The 22,237-nt window shown below is 42.9% G+C and overlaps 1 protein-coding gene and 1 pseudogene across 1 annotated transcript; both read left to right on the forward strand.

The window, feature by feature from the left end:
- The first annotated feature begins 544 nt into the window (after positions 1–544).
- Positions 545–5,109, forward strand: LOC104938065 (uncharacterized; annotated as a pseudogene).
- Positions 5,110–15,573: 10,464 nt separating this feature from the next.
- LOC104938066 (ectonucleotide pyrophosphatase/phosphodiesterase family member 7-like) lies at positions 15,574–21,368 on the forward strand. The gene is made up of 6 exons (XM_010754405.3): positions 15,574–15,899; positions 16,318–16,463; positions 16,634–17,266; positions 19,823–20,069; positions 20,565–20,688; positions 20,997–21,368. Exons 1-6 carry the CDS (start codon positions 15,641–15,643, stop codon positions 21,055–21,057), a joined length of 1,470 nt encoding a protein of 489 aa, XP_010752707.1. The 5' UTR covers positions 15,574–15,640; the 3' UTR covers positions 21,058–21,368.
- Positions 21,369–22,237: the final 869 nt, after the last annotated feature.

Here is a 22,237-nt window from a genome sequence, read left to right on the forward strand (position 1 = left end):
TTGTTAAGACCACCCTCAGACCTGACATCATTTTGGTGTCAGAGCCTCTAGGTGGCTCTGGATAAAGAGAGCGGATCCGTGGTTAAATGCTGCTGGGGCACAAGCTGAGTCGTCATGAACCTCAGCTGGGCCGCCTGAGAGAGGGTGTCTGATGTTTGAAAGGCCCGAAACACTCAATGATTTAAGGTCCATCACTGATGATGTGCCCCAGCTAAGCATCAGTAGATGTTTCATTACTGTTAGACTGGAGAAACCAGTGACTACCAGGAACAGTCTGGTTGACAACCAAGAATAGTTTGGAGACAGCTGGAGAGACAGATGGTAGCCTGCAAAGACAGCAACCGGGGCAGCATGGATCAGCAGCCCTATCCACACCTCCTGTAAAGGAGGACCCAAACAAGCTACGGAACAAAGAAAGGAATTATACCCCCAGGGGAACCCAAGAGGGGAGAACAACAGCAATGGACAAACATCGACGAGTAAAGAGTGTTTGTGCGGAAAGATCTGCAAGAATGAGAAGGGCCTAAAGATCCATCAAACTAGAATGAAATGTAAAGAGCGACTGCAAGCACCACAATGCACAGGTCTAGAGCCTGGTGAGACAGAGGAGGAGCTGGGCCCGGAAGCACCCCACAGAGCCCAGAGCCTCCAAGTGGTGCAAACAGTCCTTTCGAACAGGCAGTCCGAGAAGAGAAGGATCAGATGGCCCCAAGCCTCTAAAACAGCAGAGTGGCAGAAGTTTTACGAGGATGTGGACAAGGTGCTGGAAACAACAGTCAAAGGAGATGTTGAGAGGAGGCTTCAGACTATGACGACCATCATAGTGAGTATGGCCACTGAGAGGTTTGGTGTTGAGGAGGAAAGGGCGGCCAAGCAGCCTTACTTCAAGAACCAGAGGGTAGTTAAAATCCATAACATCAGGACAGAAATGAAAGCCTTGAAGAAACAGCACAAGGCAGCACATGAAGAGGAGCGTGCACCTCTGGTAGAGCTCCATCTCATGCTCAGGAAGAGGCTCCTAATCCTGCGCAGAGCAGAATAACAAAGGAGACGGTGGAGGGAGAGGGCTAGGAAGCGGGCTGCCTTAATCAACAACCCTTTCGGCTTCATGAAGGAGCTCCTTGGACAGAAACGAAATGGACGCCTGGCCTGTTCGAAGGAGGAAGTCGACTGACACCTCCACGACACCTTCAGCAACCCCACCTGAGAGCAAGAGCTAGGACAGTGCAAGGCTGTAATAAGGCCGCCAGAGCCTGCTGAGGCCTTCGATCTAAGGGAGCCACTACTGAAAGAAGCTCAGGAGGCAAGGTCCAGGTCAGCACAAGGACCAAGCGGAACGTCCTACAAGGTCTAAAAGCACTGTCCCAAGTTGCTGCACCAGCTTTGGAAGATCTTGAGGCTCATCTGGGGAAGAAGGAAAACAGCACAGCAGTGGCAGTTTGCAGAGGGAGTGTGGATTCCTAAAGAGGACTCCAAGACGATCAGCCAGTTCAGAATAATCTCGCTGCTCAGTGTAAAAGGGAAGATTTTCTTTAGCATTGTAGCTAAGCGACTGACTGATTTCTTCCTCAAGAATGGATACATCGACATCTCCGTGCAGAAGGGTGGCATCCCTGGCGTACCAGGATGCTTAGAGCACACTGGCATGGTCACTCAGCTCCTCAGAGAGGCAAGGGAGAACAAGGGCGATCTGGTGGTGCTGTGGTTAGATCTGGCCAATGCCTACGGCTCAATGCCCCACAAGTTAGTTCTCGAAACACTGGAGAGGCACCATGTTCCAGCTGCAGTAAGAGAGCTTATCCTGGATTACTACAGTGATTTCAGCCTGAGGGTCTCAGCAGGATCAACAACATCAAAGTGGCACAGATTGGAGGTGGGAATCATCATAGGCTCAGTGGTCCTGTTCGCTCTAGCGATTAACATGTTGGTGAAATCAGGAGAACCAGAGTATTCAGTGCAGAGGTCCCAAGTCCAAATCTGGGATCCGCGAACCGCCTATCCGTGCTTTCATGGATGACCTGACAGTGACCACCGAGTCAGTGCCTGGAGGCAGATGGATCTTTACGGGACTGTAGAGGCTAATGGGATGGGCCAGAATGTAATTCAAGCCAACGAAAAAGGGCAGAGTAGCAGACAAGTTCCACTTCTCTATCTCAGGAACACCAATCCCCACCATCTCTGAGAAGCCGATAAAGAGCTTGGGAAAGTTCTTCGACAGCAGCCTCAGGGATGCAGCCTCCATTAAGAACACCCTCACGGCCGCCCGTGCGCCCCTGGCTGCGCCGTGCTGCGCCGTGCGCCCCCATCAGTCGGTCCGCCGCCCCCCTCTGCCTTGTCAACACCCCGCTCCCGCCCACATTGCCCATAGCTAAGACCGGCCCTGGCTGAAGGATGTGGACAAGACAGGCCTCCCAGGAAAATTCAAAGTGTAGATTTACCAACACGGGATTCTGCCAATGATACTGTAGCCATTGCTCCTTTACGAGTGTCCGATCACTACCATCTCAAATCTGGAAAGAAGAGTCAGTCGCTACTTGAGGAGATGGTTAGGACTGCCGAGGAGCTTAAGCAACATCGCCCTCTATGGAAACACCTGCAAACCGAAACTCCCCTTGAAATCTATTGAGGAGGTTCAAGGTCTTGCGTGCAAGGGAGGTGCTGCAATTCCGCGAGTTAGCGGATCCAAAAGTATCTGGAGCAGGAGTAGCAGTCAGGACTGGCAGGAAATGGAGAGCAGAGGCTGCAGTGGAGCAGGCACAGTCCCGGCTACAGCACAGAGTCCTGGTGGGAACAGTGGCCAGGGGAAGGACGGGTCTAGGAACCATAGCATCCCCCCGTTTTGACAAGGCTCGGGGAAAGGAGCGGAGGCAACTAGTCAACAGAATGATGTGAGAGCAGTGGTCGAGGAGGAGAGATCCAGGCCGTCTACGATGTACTTCCCAGCCCTTCCAACTTGCACTGCTGGGGTTTGGTCGACATTCCAGCATGCCCTCTTTGACAAAAAAAGGGGACTTCACCAGAGGTGGAGCTTCAGCGGAGACAAACAGTGTGGAGACAAAACTTTACCAAAAAACAAGACAGCAGCGTCCCCCAAACAGCTGATCTCAGCAACTCCTAATTACAGGAAAAATGCTGTTAATGTAACTTTAAAATACTGGGGTTGTTCCTGTATACTAAAAACACACATACCTGTATTAGGACACATGCTCGCACAGGAGCAGGGAGGGAGAGAGAGGACACCGGCTGTCGCTGGCATTTACCTGTGACCACACTAGTGTTAGCCTTCAGACAGTATCAACAGTGGCAAGTTAGAGAGGGACACTTACCAAATAAACACACCACTGTACATGAGGGAGCACGAGGCAGCACGCATATAGTCGCCCTCCAATTACACAAATACAATGAGCACGCAGAAAAGTTTAAGCGACCAATGTGCTGAAGCAGTGGGCAGCAAGGAGGACAAAGGTGGAGGAGTGACACTTTTATACTGGCCCATCTCATAACAGCCACCTGGTGTTAGGTACAAGCAGGGTCACCCAATAACCTAGCACCTCTATACTGCTACAACTGCGCTTGGAGTCTATTTTTCAATTGGTCTTTTACGCGGTGAAATAGAACAACAAGGAAGTTTCGGATAGACACAAACCACATATTTCCATCTTCAGCGCCATCTCAGGAAAACTCTGTTTCTCTATTATAAACCGTTTCGGAGATATTCATAGATATGTAAAATTTTACACTTTTACAATTTTACAATTTTACAATTTTACACAATCCGTCCCCAGAGGGTTAAGGTCTGCTGATCAAGTTTGCCAATGGACAGCGATCCATCCATGTCAACCAACCTATTATTCATTAAAGAATCTATGGCCGAGGGGATTTTACTTTTCTATTAAACCAGCAGACTGGTTAGGGGGTATTTGACCCTCTCTGAGCCTCGCTCGCTCTCTGACACACACACACACACACACACACACACACACACACACACGCACACGCACACAAGCATACACAGAGAGAGAGAGTTGTCAACCCCCTTACACTGCAGTGTGTAGTTTAGCTGCTGCTTGTAAATGAAATGAGACTTAACCATGCATTGGCCCCTCATCAATCTAGCTGGGCTGGCCTGGCTGCTCCCCCCTGATTCATGGACAGACACCTTTACAGGCCCTCCACAGCTGCCACACTCTATGACTGAGGACTATCAATCTCACACACCCAAATCCCCCTTTCACACACATCATGTAGCTCATATGAATAGCTGCCTTCCATTTTACCACACAGCTCTCTGTGTATGGGAAGCTGCTAGATACATGCAGCTCCTGCCCGGCTTTTTATATACCAATTAATAATTATTTCTGCATACTGGGAGCAGATATAATTAGAAGTTATTGGTTAGATTTGCATTCCAAGGAAACTTCACTAATGGTCATTGGTTCTGGCATTCTTCAGTTCTAGCTGTTTATATTTACCTTTGATCTTCTGTGTTAACTGTTTCTATAAATCAACCAATAAATACATAATTTCCATTCCCTGCTAATGAGCAGTAGCAGGTAACACATAACGCATGGGGAAATTATAATGATGATCTGCACCGTTTCCCTCACACTTCTTACAAATGCGCTGTTACAGGTAATTGTGCTTTTTTCACTCATTATCTATTGACTCAGTGTGAGTGTGCAGATGGCAAAGTGAAAAGAGTAGGATATTTTCACACCAAGTGATGGAGCACTGCTTAATTCCACCGGGCAACTGTGACGCATTCTGGCTGAAATGTGACCATAGGCAACCGCTTTAGGCAACAGTTGTGATTTCACCGCAGCGCTTTTCAGAAGTGCCCTTTGGCTGAAACTCTGCTTAAGAATGCTGGAACAGCAGGGAGAACAGAACAGCCACAATGTCATAGAGCCGTGCCCAGTGAAATCAAGACCTGACTCTTTTAGTTCAAGTTTTTTGCATTATTGAGGTGAAGTGTACAGCAATCTCACATAGCTCCCTTTCTTGTCCAGGTGAGATAAGGCATATGTGTGTGGAGGATATGTGCCATATGATCTTCTGTTGATTGTTTGTGACAGAAGGAAACTGCAGTGGATCCAGTATGCTGGGTAGTGAGGAGTAGATATAATCCTCAAATAATCAGCCCCTCAAAGGACTTACCGCTACAGAGGTGAGTGCCACTGGGCTAGTTATGCAAGCAGGCTGGACGTTTTCTTGTTCACTTGAACAACAATGTGGCCATGGCAGACTGAACCAGACACAGGTTGCGGACCTATCCACTGATAACATGTCCTGGTCCAGGTCATGCTGCAGATTAAAAGTCTTTGGTGGATAATGTAGTTTTAAATGGAATATGAACTACTATTTGTGTAATGAAAAAAATGTATCTTTAAAATTAGTGCAAATTCAGGACCTGCTCAGGTGCCAATATACCCCAAAAGAATCTAAACGAAAAGCAAACTTCCTCATTTCTTCCACAGAAAGAAAAAAAAACTTTAAGAAAAATGATTAATATATAACATTGTACTTGGACTTGGGTACCCTCACTGTTTTGTTATTAAAACTCATTGAGGACCCTCCCCTGTGGAAGCAGAAATCTCTCTCTCTGGCCACAGGCTCCAACCCCTCAGACCACACCAGTAGTTACATTCTCTGGACCTGAAATGAGTTGTGGAATAAGTCCCACTCCTGTGAAGGTGAAACTGGTGAAACTGGTGTCATCATGTCTGGACATCACTGTGTTATTGGGAAAATTGCACACAAGTCACGTTGTACTTTTTCTTCTGCGTTTTACTCAATATCAAACATGTAGGTATGTACCTGTCAATCAAGCGGTCGCACTGTTAATTATACGCAACTTCGAGCCTTAATATAGTCTGAACAGGTGAGTGAAAAAAAAAATTCACCCCTCCTCCATTGTCATGGATGGGGAAATTAGCTATAGTGACCAAAACGGTTGCCCAAACCAGGCTGTTTATATCTGCTGTAAAGTTGGATATTATAATACACCGCTCGAGGAACAGTTTTTAGCACTTCAGCAACCTTTTTGTCTATTTGTGTGTTTGTTTGGATACAACCAGGAGCCTGGCTGATTGGTGAGGCACTTGGTTACATCTAGATTGCATCAGGTGGTGTACATAAGGAGGCATTACAGCCTGCTGATTCTGGTGTGTTTTTGTTTGTTTCGTGTTTTTTATGGTTCCCAAACCATGTTGGTCTCAGCCAACCATCTTCTGACTGAAGATGTCCCCTTTGAGTGTCTGCATATTCCTATCCAAATAATTTTTTGTCATCAGATAATTACTAAAACTTTCCATTTCTATTTTGCAGTATTTTGTTTTATAGCTGGTATAACTAATAATCTCTCCCCCGATGAATGCTTTAAATGCTTACCATCTAATACAAGCACTAGTTTCATCAGTATTTAATGCAAAGAAGCTGCCAATTTTAGAGTCAGTAGTGTCAACAAAAGCTTGGTCTTGCAGCCATCTCGCCTGGAATTTCCAATTAGGTGGGCTGTGGACAATTTTGTCAATTTGGAATTTGAGTGATACAGCAGCATGGTCACTTATCACAATACCATCATACTAACATCTGCTGACCTTGGGTAAGAGCTTCTTGGATAAAATGAAATAATCTACAGTATATAGGAAATGTGATCTATGTGTACTTAATAGTATAACAGGAGTAATAATTCTTCTATATAAACTGTTTCAATAATAGTTTCTCTAGTTTGTGTTTTACCTGTGTCACGGCCAGTGGAACGATGTATTTATTTTAAAACACAAGTTCCCTCCTAAAACAAAAAATCCATTTAGGGTCGAGGAAGATATTTTTAAAGAAATTGGGGTTGTCCTCATTGGGACCATGAGTACATCTTCCACCTGGGTCTTGGATAGTTTTTGTGGGCTGCTATGCTCGGGCGCATGGCGCATCTATGGCGCACGAGAAAAAAGTTGTGGGCTGCTCTGGTCCAAAATGCCAGGGCCAAATTTTTGTCCCAGTCCGCCCATGCGGCTGATCATCTGAAGCTTCCAGCTTCACAACCCAATCATGTTACACATCAAAACAATATGGCACAAGATACATACAAGAGAAAATCTTTTCCCTTTCTTAACTTGTACCACATCTCTCTGGAACAACTCTTTATAGAGGACAGGAGGGAAACCATTTTACTGGAGGGACTGGTACAGTAAGGGAAAAGAAAAAAGCATTGGAAATCTCTACCAAGAGAATATTTTCCAATCTTTGGAGACTGTAATGGGTCAATTTAATGTGAAGAAAAAATATTTCTGGAGATATCTCCAAATCAGAGATTGTCTATCCAAGAATAATACATTTGGATCAAAACCTCCATGACAGTCAGATATAGACAACGAAATAAACCAACTTTGTGACTTGGCGCATAGAGCAAATTGAAAAGAATGTGGGAAAGGGACTTAGGTGTTACCTTTGACAATAACGATTGGACAAGACTGGTAGATCAAATGCTCCTCCCTATGAGAGACACAATATAAAATCTTCAATAGGATTTATTTTACTCTAGCATGGCTACATACGATGGCATGGATACCATCTAGTGCATGCTGAAGATGTAACTCCAGTTTAGGGGACATAGTGAATATGTTATTTAGTTACCCCTCACTGACAGCTTTTTGGCAAAAGGTTATGGAGAGGATTAGTAACAATGTGGAGAGTTTGATAATCAATAGTTATCAATTGTTTATGGATTAAAGTTGCCTTACCACTGCAAAGAGAGTTATATAAAGACAGTGAAAGGAACACGAGCCGTCAAGTTACCAAGAATGTTTTAACACTAGTAGAAACATCATCTCACAAACGTCTTATTTATAAGATAAATAATAATTTAAATGCTTTCTTGGAAATCTGGGGACCGATACACTGACACTCAACAGAATAGTATGTAGTCAGTTTATTTTAAAAGCTAATTACAACCCAATGGAGTATGATGAGTTGGCGGTGGGGAGGGATTCATTTAAATATCATTAATATTGTTTTTGTCCTATATATATAGAGATTAGGGGTGTCACTGTTCGGTATGGGAACAGGAACATTTTTTTTGGAACAGACACCAATTGACTGCAAAATCAAAACCCATCTCCTGTTATAAAAGTAAAAAAAATAATAATAAAACAAAAACAAATGGAATAATTTTTTTTATGTGTTATTCTTCATTTTTTGTAGACAGCTCATGCTTCACCACTGCTCGTGCAGTTTGTAAATGGCAGGGACACACGACTGGCGGAGGTTCGCCGGATAGGACACTGTAGCGTGGCTCAAGCACCTTTAATAAATACTCGAAGCCGGGCTCCTCTACTACGGCATATGGGCGCATAGATTATGATATGTATACGCCAATTGCTTCTGTGATGTTTTCGGCCCTGTCAGTTTTAATGTCAAGAGGTGGCTTAAAAGCAGCGGGGATAAGTTGTTGCACCTAAGACGTTTTTTTCCTTGCACCAGTGACAGATATGTCGGGGTGATGCCGTCCTATGTGGGTTAGCATGTTTGAGGTGTTGCCAGCAACATACCGCATCTCCATCGCTGGCAGAAAGTCTTTGTCCGGTCCACCACTCGCGTGCCGTCACCATTATATTAGCAGTTTGGGACGAATACAAATACCGTTACACCCCTAATATATATATATATATATAGTGAGGAGAACAAGTATTTGATACACTGCTGATTTCGCAGGTTTTCCCACTTGCAAAGCATGTAGAAGTCTGTAATTTCTATCATAGGTACTCTTCGACTGTGATTGACGGAATCTAAAACAAATATCCAGAAAATCCCAGTGTATGATTTTTAAGTAATTAATTTGCATTTTATTGCATGACATAAGTATTTGATACATCAGAAAAACATAACTTAATCCTTGGTACAGAAACCTTAGTTTGCAATTACAGAGGTCAGATGTTTCCTGTAGTTCTTGACCAGGTTTGCACACACTGCAGCAGGGATTTTGGCCCACTCCTCCATACAGATCTTCTCCAGATCTTTCAGGTTTTGTGGCTGTCGCTAGGCGACATGGACTTTCAGCTCCCTCCAGAGATTTTCTATTGGGTTCAGGTCTGGAGACTGGCTAGGCCACTCCAGGACCTTGAGATGCTTCTTACGGAGCCACTCCTTAGTTGCCCTGGCTGTGTGTTTTGGGTCTGAAGACTCAGCCACGACCCACTTTCAATGGTCTTACTGAGGGAAGGAGGTTGTTGGCCAAGATCTCGCGATACATGGCCCCATCCATCCTCCCCTCAATACGATACAGTCGTCCTGTCCCCTTTGCAGAAAAGCATCCCCAAAGCATGATGTTTCCACCTCCATGCTTCATGGTTGGGATGGTGTTCTTGGGGTTGTACTCATCCTTTTTCTTCCTCCAAACACAGCGAGTGGAGTTTAGACCAAAAAGCTCTATTTCTGTCTCATCAGACCACATGACCTTCTCCCATTTCTCCTCTGGGTCAGACGTCCAGACGGTCATTGGCAAACTTCAGATGGACCTTGACGTGCACTGGCTTGAGTAGGGGGACCTTGAGTGCGCTGCAGGATTTTAATCCATGACGGTGTAGGGTGTTACTAATGTTTTTTTTTTTTGAGACTGTGGTTCCAGCTCTCTTCAGGTCATTGACCAGGTCCTGCCGTGTAGTTCTGGGCTGATCCCTCACCTTCCTCATGATCATTGATGCCCCACAAGGTGAGATCTTGCATGGAGCCCCAGACCGAGGGAGATTGACCGTCATCTTGAACTTCTTCCATTTTCTAATAATTGCGCCAACAGTTGCTGCCTTCTCACCAAGCTGCTTGCCTATTGTCCTGTAGCCCATCCCAGCCTTGTGCAGTTCTACAATTTTATCCCTGATGTCCTTACACAGCTCTCTGGTCTTGGCCATTGAGAAAGAGACGTGAAATGTTGAAGTTTGTTTGGACAGGTGTCTTTTATACAGGTAACGAGTCCAAACAGGTGCAGTTAATACAGGTAATGAGTGGAGAACAGGAGGGCTTCTTAAAAAAGAATTAACAGGTCTGTGAGGGCCAGAATTCTTACTGGTTGGTAAGTGATCAAATACTTATGTCATGCAATAAAATGCAAATTAATTACTTAAAAATCATACACTGGGATTTTCTGGATATTTGTTTTAGATTCCGTCAATCACAGTCGAAGAGAACTCTTGATAAAAATATTACAGACTTCTACACTGCTTTGCAAGTGGAAAAACCTGCGAATTAGCATGTATCAAATACCTGTTCTCCTCACTGTTTGATAATATATATATTATAATATATATATATAATAAAAAGAAAGATGTTTTCTTTGCGTTTGTTTTCATTGAGGACAGTCTGATTTGCCCTGACAGATTCTCTGTCTGCCATTCTGACATCATGGGGCAATCAAAGGAAAGGATGTTTAACATTCTAATGTGCATCTCTGTGTATGTGGGTGTCTTGTCCAGCATTGTGACAGCTCTATTTCCCAGACATGTTGTTAGGATGCAGGGAAAGATTAGCATAAACATACTGAACAGCATTGTCATGATCTATCACTGTAGTAACACTGATACCACAGAGCAAGAATCACTGACCCCCAGACTTACCCCCATCACTCCTCTGGACAGGAGAGCAAGGAAAAAGTGGGTGGAGGAGTGATGCAAAATGTAAAAGAAAAAATTAGTAGAGGAAGGAAAGGTAGGGTGAGGGATGGAGAACACAGAGGATGATGAAAAGTAGTAGTAGAAAACAGGCTTGGATAAAGGGTTGGGGAAAAATAGAGAGGAGAAGGAGCAAGACCAAAAAAAGAAAGAGGAGAGAAAGTGGAGTAGTCAGGGAGAGTAGAACAGAGGTGAAGATTAGGTGTGTGTCATCGTGGAGGGATCACACACAGCCCTCATCCATCACTGACACAACAGGGGGGAAGCCCTGCTGTCTGATGGACTACTCATAGGGAGACACAAGGACACAAAGAGAGAAAGACAGAGGCTCGGGAAACAACCAGGAAGAGAGTTTTCAAAATTGTATCTTCAAAAACTAAACATTTGACCACAGGAACCTTTCTAATTTGGGGTCCTGAGTTTGATGTAGTTATAGGCCAGCAAATAGAACTGTCTGCTGAGCCACAAACTCAGAGGGTGCTGCAGCTCTGAATATTACTGGCAAATTAAATAAATATCCCAGGATCAAAGATGAATAGTCACTAGGAGGGACTGTTCTGGAATACCAGGGAAATTTAAAGCATGTCTCTACCATCATGGGATACTACCCAGAATCTCGTGGCTGCTCTGGTCTTTGAAGTGCCCATATCAAGAGCACAGACATTGGTGAGGAGGGTCAGCAGTTACCTCAGAAGGTGGGGGCTACCAAGGACACTCAACAGCACTGCACTCTATGGACACAGCAACAAGCTTCCACTGCCCATCAGATCCTTGGAAGAGGAATTCAAGGTGACAAGGGCCAGGGAAGTATTGCTATACTGTGAAGCAAGAGACCCAAAGGTGGCCAAAGCAGGAATTGAGGTGAGAAGTGGGAGACAATAGAGAGCAGAGGAAGCTGTTCTGCAGGCAGAGGCATGGCTCTGTTACAACAGGCTGGTGGGAGTGGTGACATGAGGGAGAGCTGGACTGGGATCGTTTCCGGCCCCACACATTTTATGGGAGAGTTACTTAAACTGAGCTGTGGAAGGCCGAGCCTAGCCGGATCAAATTCCTTGTCCAGACAGTCTATGATGTGCTCTCCAGCCTGTCAAACCTCCATATATGGGGCAAGACAAAGTCACTAGCCTGTCTGCTTTGCACAAAGTTGGTTGGGCCAAGAAGACTCCACCACCCAGGACCAAGCACCGAACCTGGGGAGACAGAGCCTTCTCTGTATATGCTCCCTCTGGAACTCTTTCCCCAAACATATCCGTGGCTGTACTGACTTGCCCACCTTCAAATCACTTTGACACACCTTTTTAAAATTGCTTTTAATGTTTAGCTCAGTCTAATGTGTTTTTAGTGTACTGTTTATGAAAACTCAAAACTCATGACCATAGGTGAGGGTTAGAATGTAGATGTAGTATAAGTATAAGGCATTAAGGTCAGGTAGACCTTATACAAAAGTATACAGAACAAAGAGCCTGAACATTTCAGCCATATTTGATCATAGACCATGAACATAATAATATGTGTTGTTTTAAAAGTCTACTCTGGTTTTTAGGCTTTCTATCAGATATTGAAACTTGGCTACTGGACTTTGCTACCATTCAGCCACAAGAGCATTTCTACACTTACTTTGGGGATAAAGAGCTGGCTTTATTTATATATGCATGAAAGATTTTAAATGTCTGGGAACAAATCAAATAAATTAGAATACATGGTTGCATGTATGTCACAATAAAAAAGAAAAACATGTTACATCACAATTATTTTGTCTTTTGTCTTAAATAAATTGAAGAGGTATTTTACTTGAGGTATTGTGCTTCAGTGTCCAGCAGAAGGCAGCCCAGACCTACCAATAATAAATACTCTGTCATCAGTTTTGGGAGAAATGTTTAAATGTGAGTTTGAGAGAGAGAGAGAGAGAGAGAGAGAGAGAGAGAGCGAGAGAGAGAGTCGGGTCTCTATGTCTAAGTTTGTAGCCAATCCAATCCCTTAGAATCACTTACAAAAATGTACACACACCTTCTCTTCCTCAGTAATAGGCTGAAGTGCCAGAGGCTAAAGTGCAGAGCAAACGAGCAAAGTGGTTTCCAGGACACCACTGCTGACCTCTGGCACTTGCTCTTCACATTAGAGACACAGAGGTCACATGACAACACAGCAAGTTCACATTTTACAAAAACTGAGTGCTAATAGGGAGATCAAAAAACACAAAAAATCTGGCAGCAAATTAAAGTTAATCAAATGTGGTTTGTATGAGAAATGTGAGAATTTGTATTTGTTTACACTGTAATGTCAGTGGGTATGCTACATTACCTCATGTGTGTGCTTGTGTGCGTGTGTGTGTGTGTGTGCGTGCGTGTGTGTGTGTGTGTGTGCTGGAGTGGATGTAGATGAGTTTTCTCATTGCTGTAGGGGAATGGGCTGCGGTTGGCTGGCCTGACTGCAGACCGCTCTGTGGAAAAGAATGACTTTTTAAATTACCCATACATCACTGTCACCACAGCACAGAATAGGGCGACAGTGCTGCGATTGCATGCACGTACACACAAATACCTACTCTCTCCCTCTCCTCACTCAACAAACTCAATCCCATGTTTACAGACATGCAAACACAGCTTTGCAATGCCAAACTGAGCACGCTCCTGTATGTATGTGCAGAAAGGTAAAATATGGAGACTGGACTGGACTGGAGATACCGAAGCAACCACCAATGTAACTGAAAGATTTATAAACTAAATACACATTAAAAACGTGTATATTTAAGATATAAGGGCACAACTGCAGAACCATCAACAGCCGGAGAGTCTTTTCTCCTCCTCCTCCTCCTCCTTTGATGAGCTGGATCTTAATTGCAGGTAATTAAACTGCTCATGGCTTACAAAGCAGGAGAAATGCTTGTACCATATGTGTCAGCAGTAAAACACAGAGACATTACACCACTAAAGGCTAGCAGGGGTTACAGATGGCCAGCACTCAGATGGATGTCATTTCGTTATCTTTCCGGTTCTGCTCTCGCTCAACTTATAATTAGAATCTCAGGAGATTTGGAACATACTCTGAATGCCCACTTTGTGAGCATGCAAATACACACATCCACATAGACTGCACCTGCTGCCATCACAGCAGAATTTCTTCCCTTGTTCGAGTGATTGCAGTTGTTATTCAGCAGAGGGCGACAGAGGACTGGGAAGTGATGTAAGAGCAAAGTGTTAGCTGCAGGGCTTGTTCGTGATTTAGAAATAATGTCTCTAAAATAAAGTAGGTAAAGCACACTGTAACTGTAACTTACGATTTATCCCTCTAATCTGATTTATAGATGATGAGAGTTCCTGTAAATTTTGTGGAAAATATGATTTAATCCCTATTTACTTTAGCTGTAAAGCTAAAAAGTTCATAAAAGTGAACTGTAAACTGTGCACCCTTGACGGAAAGGTAAATAGAGAGAATCAGACATGACTTTGTGGTGGGAATCTGAAGAAGTATACTATATCAATTGTGTGAACCTCAGCACTGTTTCATGGAGTGGAGTCGCCATCTGCTGGTCCTTTGAATATATTGTTAGTTCAGACTGGTTACTGTTGATTATCTCATTTGTTGTCCTGGTGGATAAACAGATTCTTGGGTTGGAATTGTTTTTTCCAAGTCCTGGTGAGAGGTTAGGCTCATCATGGGATTTTGTAGTCCAGATGAATTTACTCTGTAGTCCTACACGGTGTGGTAACAGGCAAAGTGAGGTTCTCATTGTTTAACAAACTACAGTTGTTATTCATCAGAACATTTTATGGTCCATCAAGGCCAGAACTTCATTGGGGAAATGAAGAGGTTTTGTGTTAAATGGTTACTTCCTCCCTCCCTCCCAAGATATGACATGCCATTGTCACTTAGAGAATATAGAATAGCAATTTTGTAAGCCTGGTAGACTGCAATGTGGCAAGTAGCCTCTTAGCACTCATCTTCATCAAGGATGTCTAAGGCCTGACTTAAAGTCAATCTATATTGTTGAGGAAAATTTACATGGGATGGGTAACTCTATGCACATCCCATGTAAATTTTCATTTACATGAAAAAAATTTTTTTTTATTGTCCATTATTTACAATTTTGACTAGAAGATTATCTGTACTACAAGTAACATACACATTTTATTTTTTCAAAAATATCCATCCATTGTTTTCCACTGCCTAAGTGGTGAATTGGAGACATCCCTCTCCCGGGGGCATCCCAAGGCATGGTGTCCTTTGGGTTCAACTCCCAGTTTGATGCCTGGAAAAAACTTTCAAAGGAGGGAGTAGTAGCAGGGCTTAGAGCACAGCAGTGGCTGTACTCTAAGCTTCATTCTGGTGGTCTAAGCTAGGTAAGGGCTGGAACATAGACTGACAAGGTCTATCAAGGTCTAACAAAGGGAAGACTATTGATTTGCATCATGGGAAGTGTATTCAATGTTTTTTTGAGTCTGATCCATATACTAGATACTAAAAGTATGGGCAAAACATAAGCTGCTTCACTGGAACATCTTCTTAAGTAGATTAACTATAAAACGGTCCCATAGTGTCAGATCCCCAAGGACCCCTAAAGCACCGTGTGTGAACATGTCCTAAAATCAGGCTTCCAGCAATCAGGCAAGACATTGGCAGTTTTGTGTACTTGATCTTTTGTATTGAACCTCAGCAATATACTAGAGTAATAAACCCTCAACCAAAGAGAGGGGCCTTATCTAAGATTTAATTTCTTTATGAGCTGATAAGATAAGATGGGGCATCTTCTTTGGGTGTGAGTACAGATAAAGTCTGCGATTATCTGCCTTAGTCAGATTCTCTTGAGATCAGGTGAGGTGTATGTAATAGAACTACATAAACACTGATTCTTTACTGAAAGTAAACAGATCATAGGAGAAAAGGTGAAGTAAGCAGACTGTGGATGACGGTTTAGACATTTGGAGTCTTACCTACACATACAGAAGTTTAGTGCACAGTCTAGGTGGAAATCCTCTGTAATGTTGCTGCTCTGCCTTGCTGTCTTCTACCTCATCAGCAGTTCTCCCTGTGCTAGTGCCCCATCGTGGTACAGTACAGGATCTAGGTCCGCTAGGAACAAGCTGCTGCTCATCTCATTCGATGGTTTCCGCTGGGACTATGACCGAGATGTTGACACACCTAACTTGGATAAGATGGCCCAGGATGGGGTGAAGGCAATCTATGTTACTCCACCGTTCCTCACCATCACTAGCCCCGCACACTTTACCCTGCTCACAGGTAATCTAAAAAAATCTCCAACTATTAATCCAGTTAACAGTATTCAGTATTTGTTGCAGACTTTCTTATCAACTGACAACTTTTTTGGCCCTCAGCTCTCCAGGCAGGCTTTCTAGTTGGGGAATGTTTTTTATGTTTATGTTTATATCTTTATATCATCAACACGATTGCTGATTGTAATGTATTTTCCTCAAGACTGATGTTCTCCTGGGTGGTAGCATCTCTGAACATGTGCCGGTCTAAATGTATACATGTAAATGTATTTTGAGAGTCATTCATTTATATTTATTACTCTGTATAATATTGAATTACTTTGAAGGAGAACCTTTGGTTGTCCCCCAATGTGCAATCTGTTCTCTACTAAAAGACTGAAGGATCTTTTTTTGCATTTTTCATCTATATTTCCTTTTTTCATTAGGTCGTTATATTGAGAATCATGGAGTAATCCACAACATGTGGTTCAACACTACCACTCAGGAAAAGAAGCAGTACTACATGACTCAGTTTGTTGATTCCTACTGGGACAATGGCAGCTTACCAATCTGGATAACAGCACAGAGACAGGTTCTTCAGATTCAGCCATTCTTTTTTAAAATCTGTTTTCTATTTGTCGATGTATCTCAAAGTCTTTCTGGTTAATGTGTCTACTGTATGTATCTATAAAATACTCATAAATTGGCCTTAGCTGCAATAGTGTTTAAGAAACTCTTGTCTTTGTGCTTTATATTCTTCAGGGTCTAAAGGCAGGCTCTCTGCATTTTCCTGGCACAGCAGCCACGTACAAAGGGGAGACTGTGAGGGTTAGGAAAGTGGAACCTCGTTTCTATGATCACTCTAATGAGACAGATTGGAGGCTAAATATTAACAAGGTGATTGGAGAGTGGTTCCACCAACAGGACCTGGACTTTGTCTCTCTGTACTTTGGAGAACCAGATTCAGCAGGTCACAAATATGGACCAGATTCCCCAGAACGCCGGAAAATGGTACAGCAAGTGGACCGTACTGTCGGCTACATTCGAGACACGATCCAAGACCATGGCCTTACTGACCAGCTCAACATTATCATCACTGCTGATCATGGGATGACTACAGTTCTACGGGGTGGACTAGTTAAGGAGATCATGCTCTCTAAGATCCCTGGCTTCAGCTTCAAGGACATTAAGTTTCATCTGGTGGATTATGGTCCCGCTGGGATGCTGCTTCCTAAGGAGGGGATGCTGGAGAAGGTCTACCAGGCTCTGAAAGGAGGCCACCCTCACCTTCATGTGTATAAAAAGGAGGAGATGCCAGCTAGACTGCACTACAGTAACCATCCTCGACTCCTGCCCATCATCCTCTTTGCTGATCCTGGATATGTAATCAATGGGGTAAGAGAATGCACACATCAATCATTTAATTATATATAACCATCATGGTGTCCACTCTTATACTACAAATTCTTCACAAACTTGTGGCTTATTTCAGGTGTATCAGTAGTCAGTGGTAGAAGAAGCATTCAGGTCATTGGGTATGGGTACTGCTGCATTAATATGCATCACAAATTAATGTATGAAAATTGTGCTACCAGAATCTGCCAAACTATATGCAGTACACACTTGAGTGCAGTGGGAGAGGACGGGGACCATATGAAAGCCAAAAACATTGGTGAGACTGTGACTAAACCAGCAGAGTGTTGTGCCCTAATGGTGCCTGTAACAAAAATTCCTAGAAGGGTGTTGTTTTGAGTGGTTCCATAGTCTTATCAGGACAGAACAATCTTTTATGGCCTCAGGGTTCTGACAATTACCACTAAAATACCTTCATCTCACCATTTAGGTATTGTTTTAAACATGTTCTTTTTGGGATTGTCAATGCATCTGAGATCTTTACATTACTTTACAAGAATTTTACATGGATGACATATTTATCCACAGCAAGGGGGCACAAAAGGTGGCAGAAAGCCATAGACTGGATTCTATGTGGACATGGGTCCAGTACAGCAAGCCAGTCCCACCAGGATTTCGCGGGCCTTTTTTAAGATAGTTGCAGCCTAAAATGCCTGATGTTGCATGAGGTTTTCAAAAAAATTGCGGTGAAAGTTGCTTTTTACATTTTTGTTGCGATTTTGTTGCGGAAGGAAGTGAAAGTTGCGATAAGTTGCGATTCGACAGTCGCAATGGCGCGCCCCTGAGAGGGTGCAGCAAGCACTAAGGCCACGGCCCCAGGAAGCGGCAAGGTCCGAGCGGGCGGGCGCTGTAAAGCTCGCGGCTTCACCTTCGCCCCCGAGCCTTTTCAAGCCGACCCAGAGCCGGTCACCGCCGTGGAGGAAATGCGGCCGGCCAGCGCCGGGGAGAGGTCCCACGAGGGGATCCTCCCGCACCATGCGGCCGTCCCTGACCCGCCGAATTCAATCCCCCGGGCAGACTGTGCGGAAGTTGCGGAAAAATCACGGTGATTGGTTAAAATTGCAACACCACCCTGAATTCATGGGGATTCACTGAAGTTGCGTTGAAGTTGCAAATCGCAACATCGTGAATTCCTGGAGGGTCTGGCAAGCAAATCTTCAAAACTTCAGTGTGCACAAGACACGGTCATCTCAGATGACGGCAGCTACAGGATAGGCAAAGTCCTGGTCCAGCTCCACAGCAAGTTCATTTCAGCATACTGTGCAGACACGGCAAGGAGTGTGTGGCGAGTGTATGGGCATGGGGAGGCAGACATGATCATCACTTTTAAGAGTAGACTTAAGACTTTCTTTTTTGATAGAGCTTATACAGTAGTTAGGGCTGGCTCAGGTCATCCCTTAGTTATGGTGCCATAGGATTAGACTGCCAGGGGACCCCTCCCTCCCCTCCCCTCTCTCTCTCTCTCTGTCTCTCTGTCTCTCTCTCTCTCTGCCTGTCTGTCTCTGTCTGTCTCTTTCAGGGTTATGCCTAGTCAGGCACGGTATTGGTTGAAGATGCAGTCACATCTCCCTTTACTGAAAACTCTCTCGCCCCTCTCTCTCTCTCTCCCTCTCACACCATCAGTAAACATACATCTCTCATTAATGCATGTTACTAACTAAACTTCTTCCCCGGAGTTTCTGTGCTCTGTCGTCCAGCAGGTTCTCATGGATCGTGGCTGCTGCTGTGATCCTGCATGACGTCCGCTACATATATTATTACTGTCATTATTGCTACCATATCTCTATTACTGTTTATAGTTAGTTTATGATTTGCTGCTGCTGTGCATCTGTGTCTCTCTATCTCTATCACAGGTTCCACTGCTACTGTAATCATTTTATCATTCATTGTAATTGTACAATATGTTTGTGTTGATGTGTCTGTCCGTCCTGGGAGAGGGATCCCTTTCTCTGTGGCTCTTCCTGAGGTTTCTTCCACATTTTTTCCCTGTTAAAGGTTTTTTGTGGGCAAGTTTTTCCTCACTCGAACCGAGGGTCTAAGGACAGAGGGTGTCACTCCCTGTACAGATTGTAAAGCCCTCAGAGGAAAATGTATTTTGTGACTATACAAACAAAATCGGATTTGATTTGATTTGATGTGAGAGGTTCAAGAAGTATTTAAACCTGAACACTAATGTTTGAGCCCTGTGGAACAGTTGCACAGTGAATACAATCAGAGAATGTTTTTGAAGAAGTTGGGCTGCGTGCAAATATTACAGCACCAGAATCAGAACATTTAACATCTACTACTACTGAAATAGCAGTACCCAGAAGGGGTGGAATGGCTCTGGACGGAACTAGTATCTAAAGCTACCACATAAGTGTTGTGGAGTTAAAAGTACATGAAGTTTAGTAGAATAGATTTAGAAAATGGCATGAAAAGAAAAGACAAGTACCAAAAATTTTCACTTGAGCAAATTTATTTAGATACTGCCACTGATAGTAACCCTGTCTAAGATTTCCCCTACACTGAATTTGCTTGTTTTCTCTCCATACGTAGTTCTTGCCTGTACAGTTCCATAAGGGAGAGCACGGCTTTGACAATCAAGTGACAGACATGAAGCCTTTCTTCCGGGCAGTGGGGCCTGATTTCCAGAAAAACCAAGTGGTTGGGCCCTTTGAGACAGTCAATGTGTATCCACTGATGTGCCATCTACTAGGAATAAACCCAGAGATCAACGATGGACACATAGACAATACCAAACACATGCTGGTCCCCAAGAAAAAGGCAGAAGGAAACAACAACAGTAAGAAATGTTCTGCTGTGACATAATTTTAAAGATGCTAAGATCAGATATAATTCCAAACACACTTTCAATAAACTGAAAGGGAACAGATAATGGATATATATGATGGACTTTTGACTTGACCTCACAGAAAACAAGTCGTTACCACCGCTAGATTGAGATAGCCGATAGAGTGGCTATATACTGTACAGCATGAGATAACAGAAAGTTAAACTGTGTTCCCTAGATAAGAGATCCCAATCTGCATAATGATATCCATAAACTGTGATCACATTATCATGCAGGTTTAATGTGAATTATCATCAGTAAATAAAATGTTGTACAGTATAGAATATGTTTTTGCAACCTGAAACAATGTATTAAACCTTGCTTCTCAGCTAACCTTTGTGATAAGACCATCACCTGCTCTGTTTTCTGTTTGTTTTGTGTGTTTGTGTCTCTGTTTTAGTCTGTTGCTTCCATATGGTTAACTCTCTTCTCTGTCTACACATCCAGAAATGAGCACCAGGTTGCAAGTGGTTGTCGGATTATCAGCAGTGACTGGGTTTCTGGTATTAGTGTTCATCGTGACCACTTCATATGCCTTGTGTAAAAGGCCGAAAATCAGAGAAGAAAATAGGTAAAATGCTGTTATCATATTATGAACATTTGTCGATTCATTTGTTTGTTGCTCTCTCCCAAACAAGCCACCCTTATGCGTTCATATCATGCAGTTTGACCGTGTATATTCTATATGTCAGTTTGATTTTATACATATGTGGAATTTAGAATAATTAATCAACAAAACATACTGTACAAATCAATATTTTACTCCTCACAGATTGTTGCCCCTTCATTTTAACAAAAGGTGGAGACAAACCCCACACAGTTTGCATTCCATTACCTCGCTCACTCTACCTCTCTGTGGTCTTTTCTCTCTTTTCTCAGTTGCAAATTGAAACATGCAGCAAGTGAAGAAAACACAGACATGGAGCAAACCATTTTTTGAGAATACAGATTGATAGTTTCTTCTATTAATTTACAAATATGAAATTACAGCATGGAGGCACTTCTTGATTAAAAGTCACTGTGACTAATTATTACCATGTTAATGGAGGTAATGACTTGATTTGTTTGTTTGCAGCAAGTGTATCTTAGGCATCTATATTAGGCATGAGCCGAGAAACAACTTCTTGATTTTTGTTATGGATCTAATCGTCTTTGAACATATTTGAACATTTTACTTTAAATGACTGACTGAATATTACACATGTATCACAAGAATAAATATATCACTCTGTAAATAAGGATAAATAATATGTAAATAAAGATCAGAATGTGAATTCAAATTAAAATGATTTATCAAACCCCTTGGTGAGTGCTTTGTTTGCTTTGATTTGCCTTGATTTAGACTTCAAGGTATTTTTACTCAGAGCTGCTTCTTAGCCACCACTGGTTCGTACCTTGTCTTCACAATAGTTGATCCAAACAGTACAGTAAGACGTGAAGAAGGGAATTATCTTAATTTTTAATTATCTTATCTTATTTTTCATCAAGTATTATACCACCTTAATGATAGCACCATTATTCTGTATTGTCTTTACTGTCAGCAAAATGCATTTTCTGAAAGTAATGGTCTATTTCTACAAGGAGGTGCTTTAAAATATTTTATTATCAAGATATTCTTGACTAGGTTATTACTTCTTTATTATAGCATGTAATAAAATGTAGCGTGGAAAACCTACGCATCAGCATTTTGGCAGCATAGTTGTTGAAGTACAGTTGCCTTTATGGATAAGGTCACATTTATGGACTATATTTCTATCCTGCATAAAGAAAGGAATAACTGCACCTCAGCTATGCTGGGTATAGCTAGATAACAGTGTATGCACATTGACTTCATTTGGATGTAGATACTGTATGTATGCGTTACAATGGTAGCTGTTGAAATTGAATGGCACAGCTGTCAGTTTGGATTAGAAGCCGTCACATTCACACAGTTTTATGGGTTTAATAAAACTTTTATATTGTCCTTTGTTGGAGCCAATCTTTAAACACCTATTTGCACATTAGTTCATTTTGAAACACATGAAATGGACCACAGCCATAGCAAATCATTTTAGTGTAACACAAACATTTATTCATACTCCAATTAATAACATAGAGACTTATGACTGGAAGGGAGAAAA

Source organism: Larimichthys crocea, chromosome XVI (genome assembly GCF_000972845.2).
Source record: "Larimichthys crocea isolate SSNF chromosome XVI, L_crocea_2.0, whole genome shotgun sequence".
Classification (NCBI taxonomy): Eukaryota; Metazoa; Chordata; class Actinopteri; family Sciaenidae; genus Larimichthys; species Larimichthys crocea.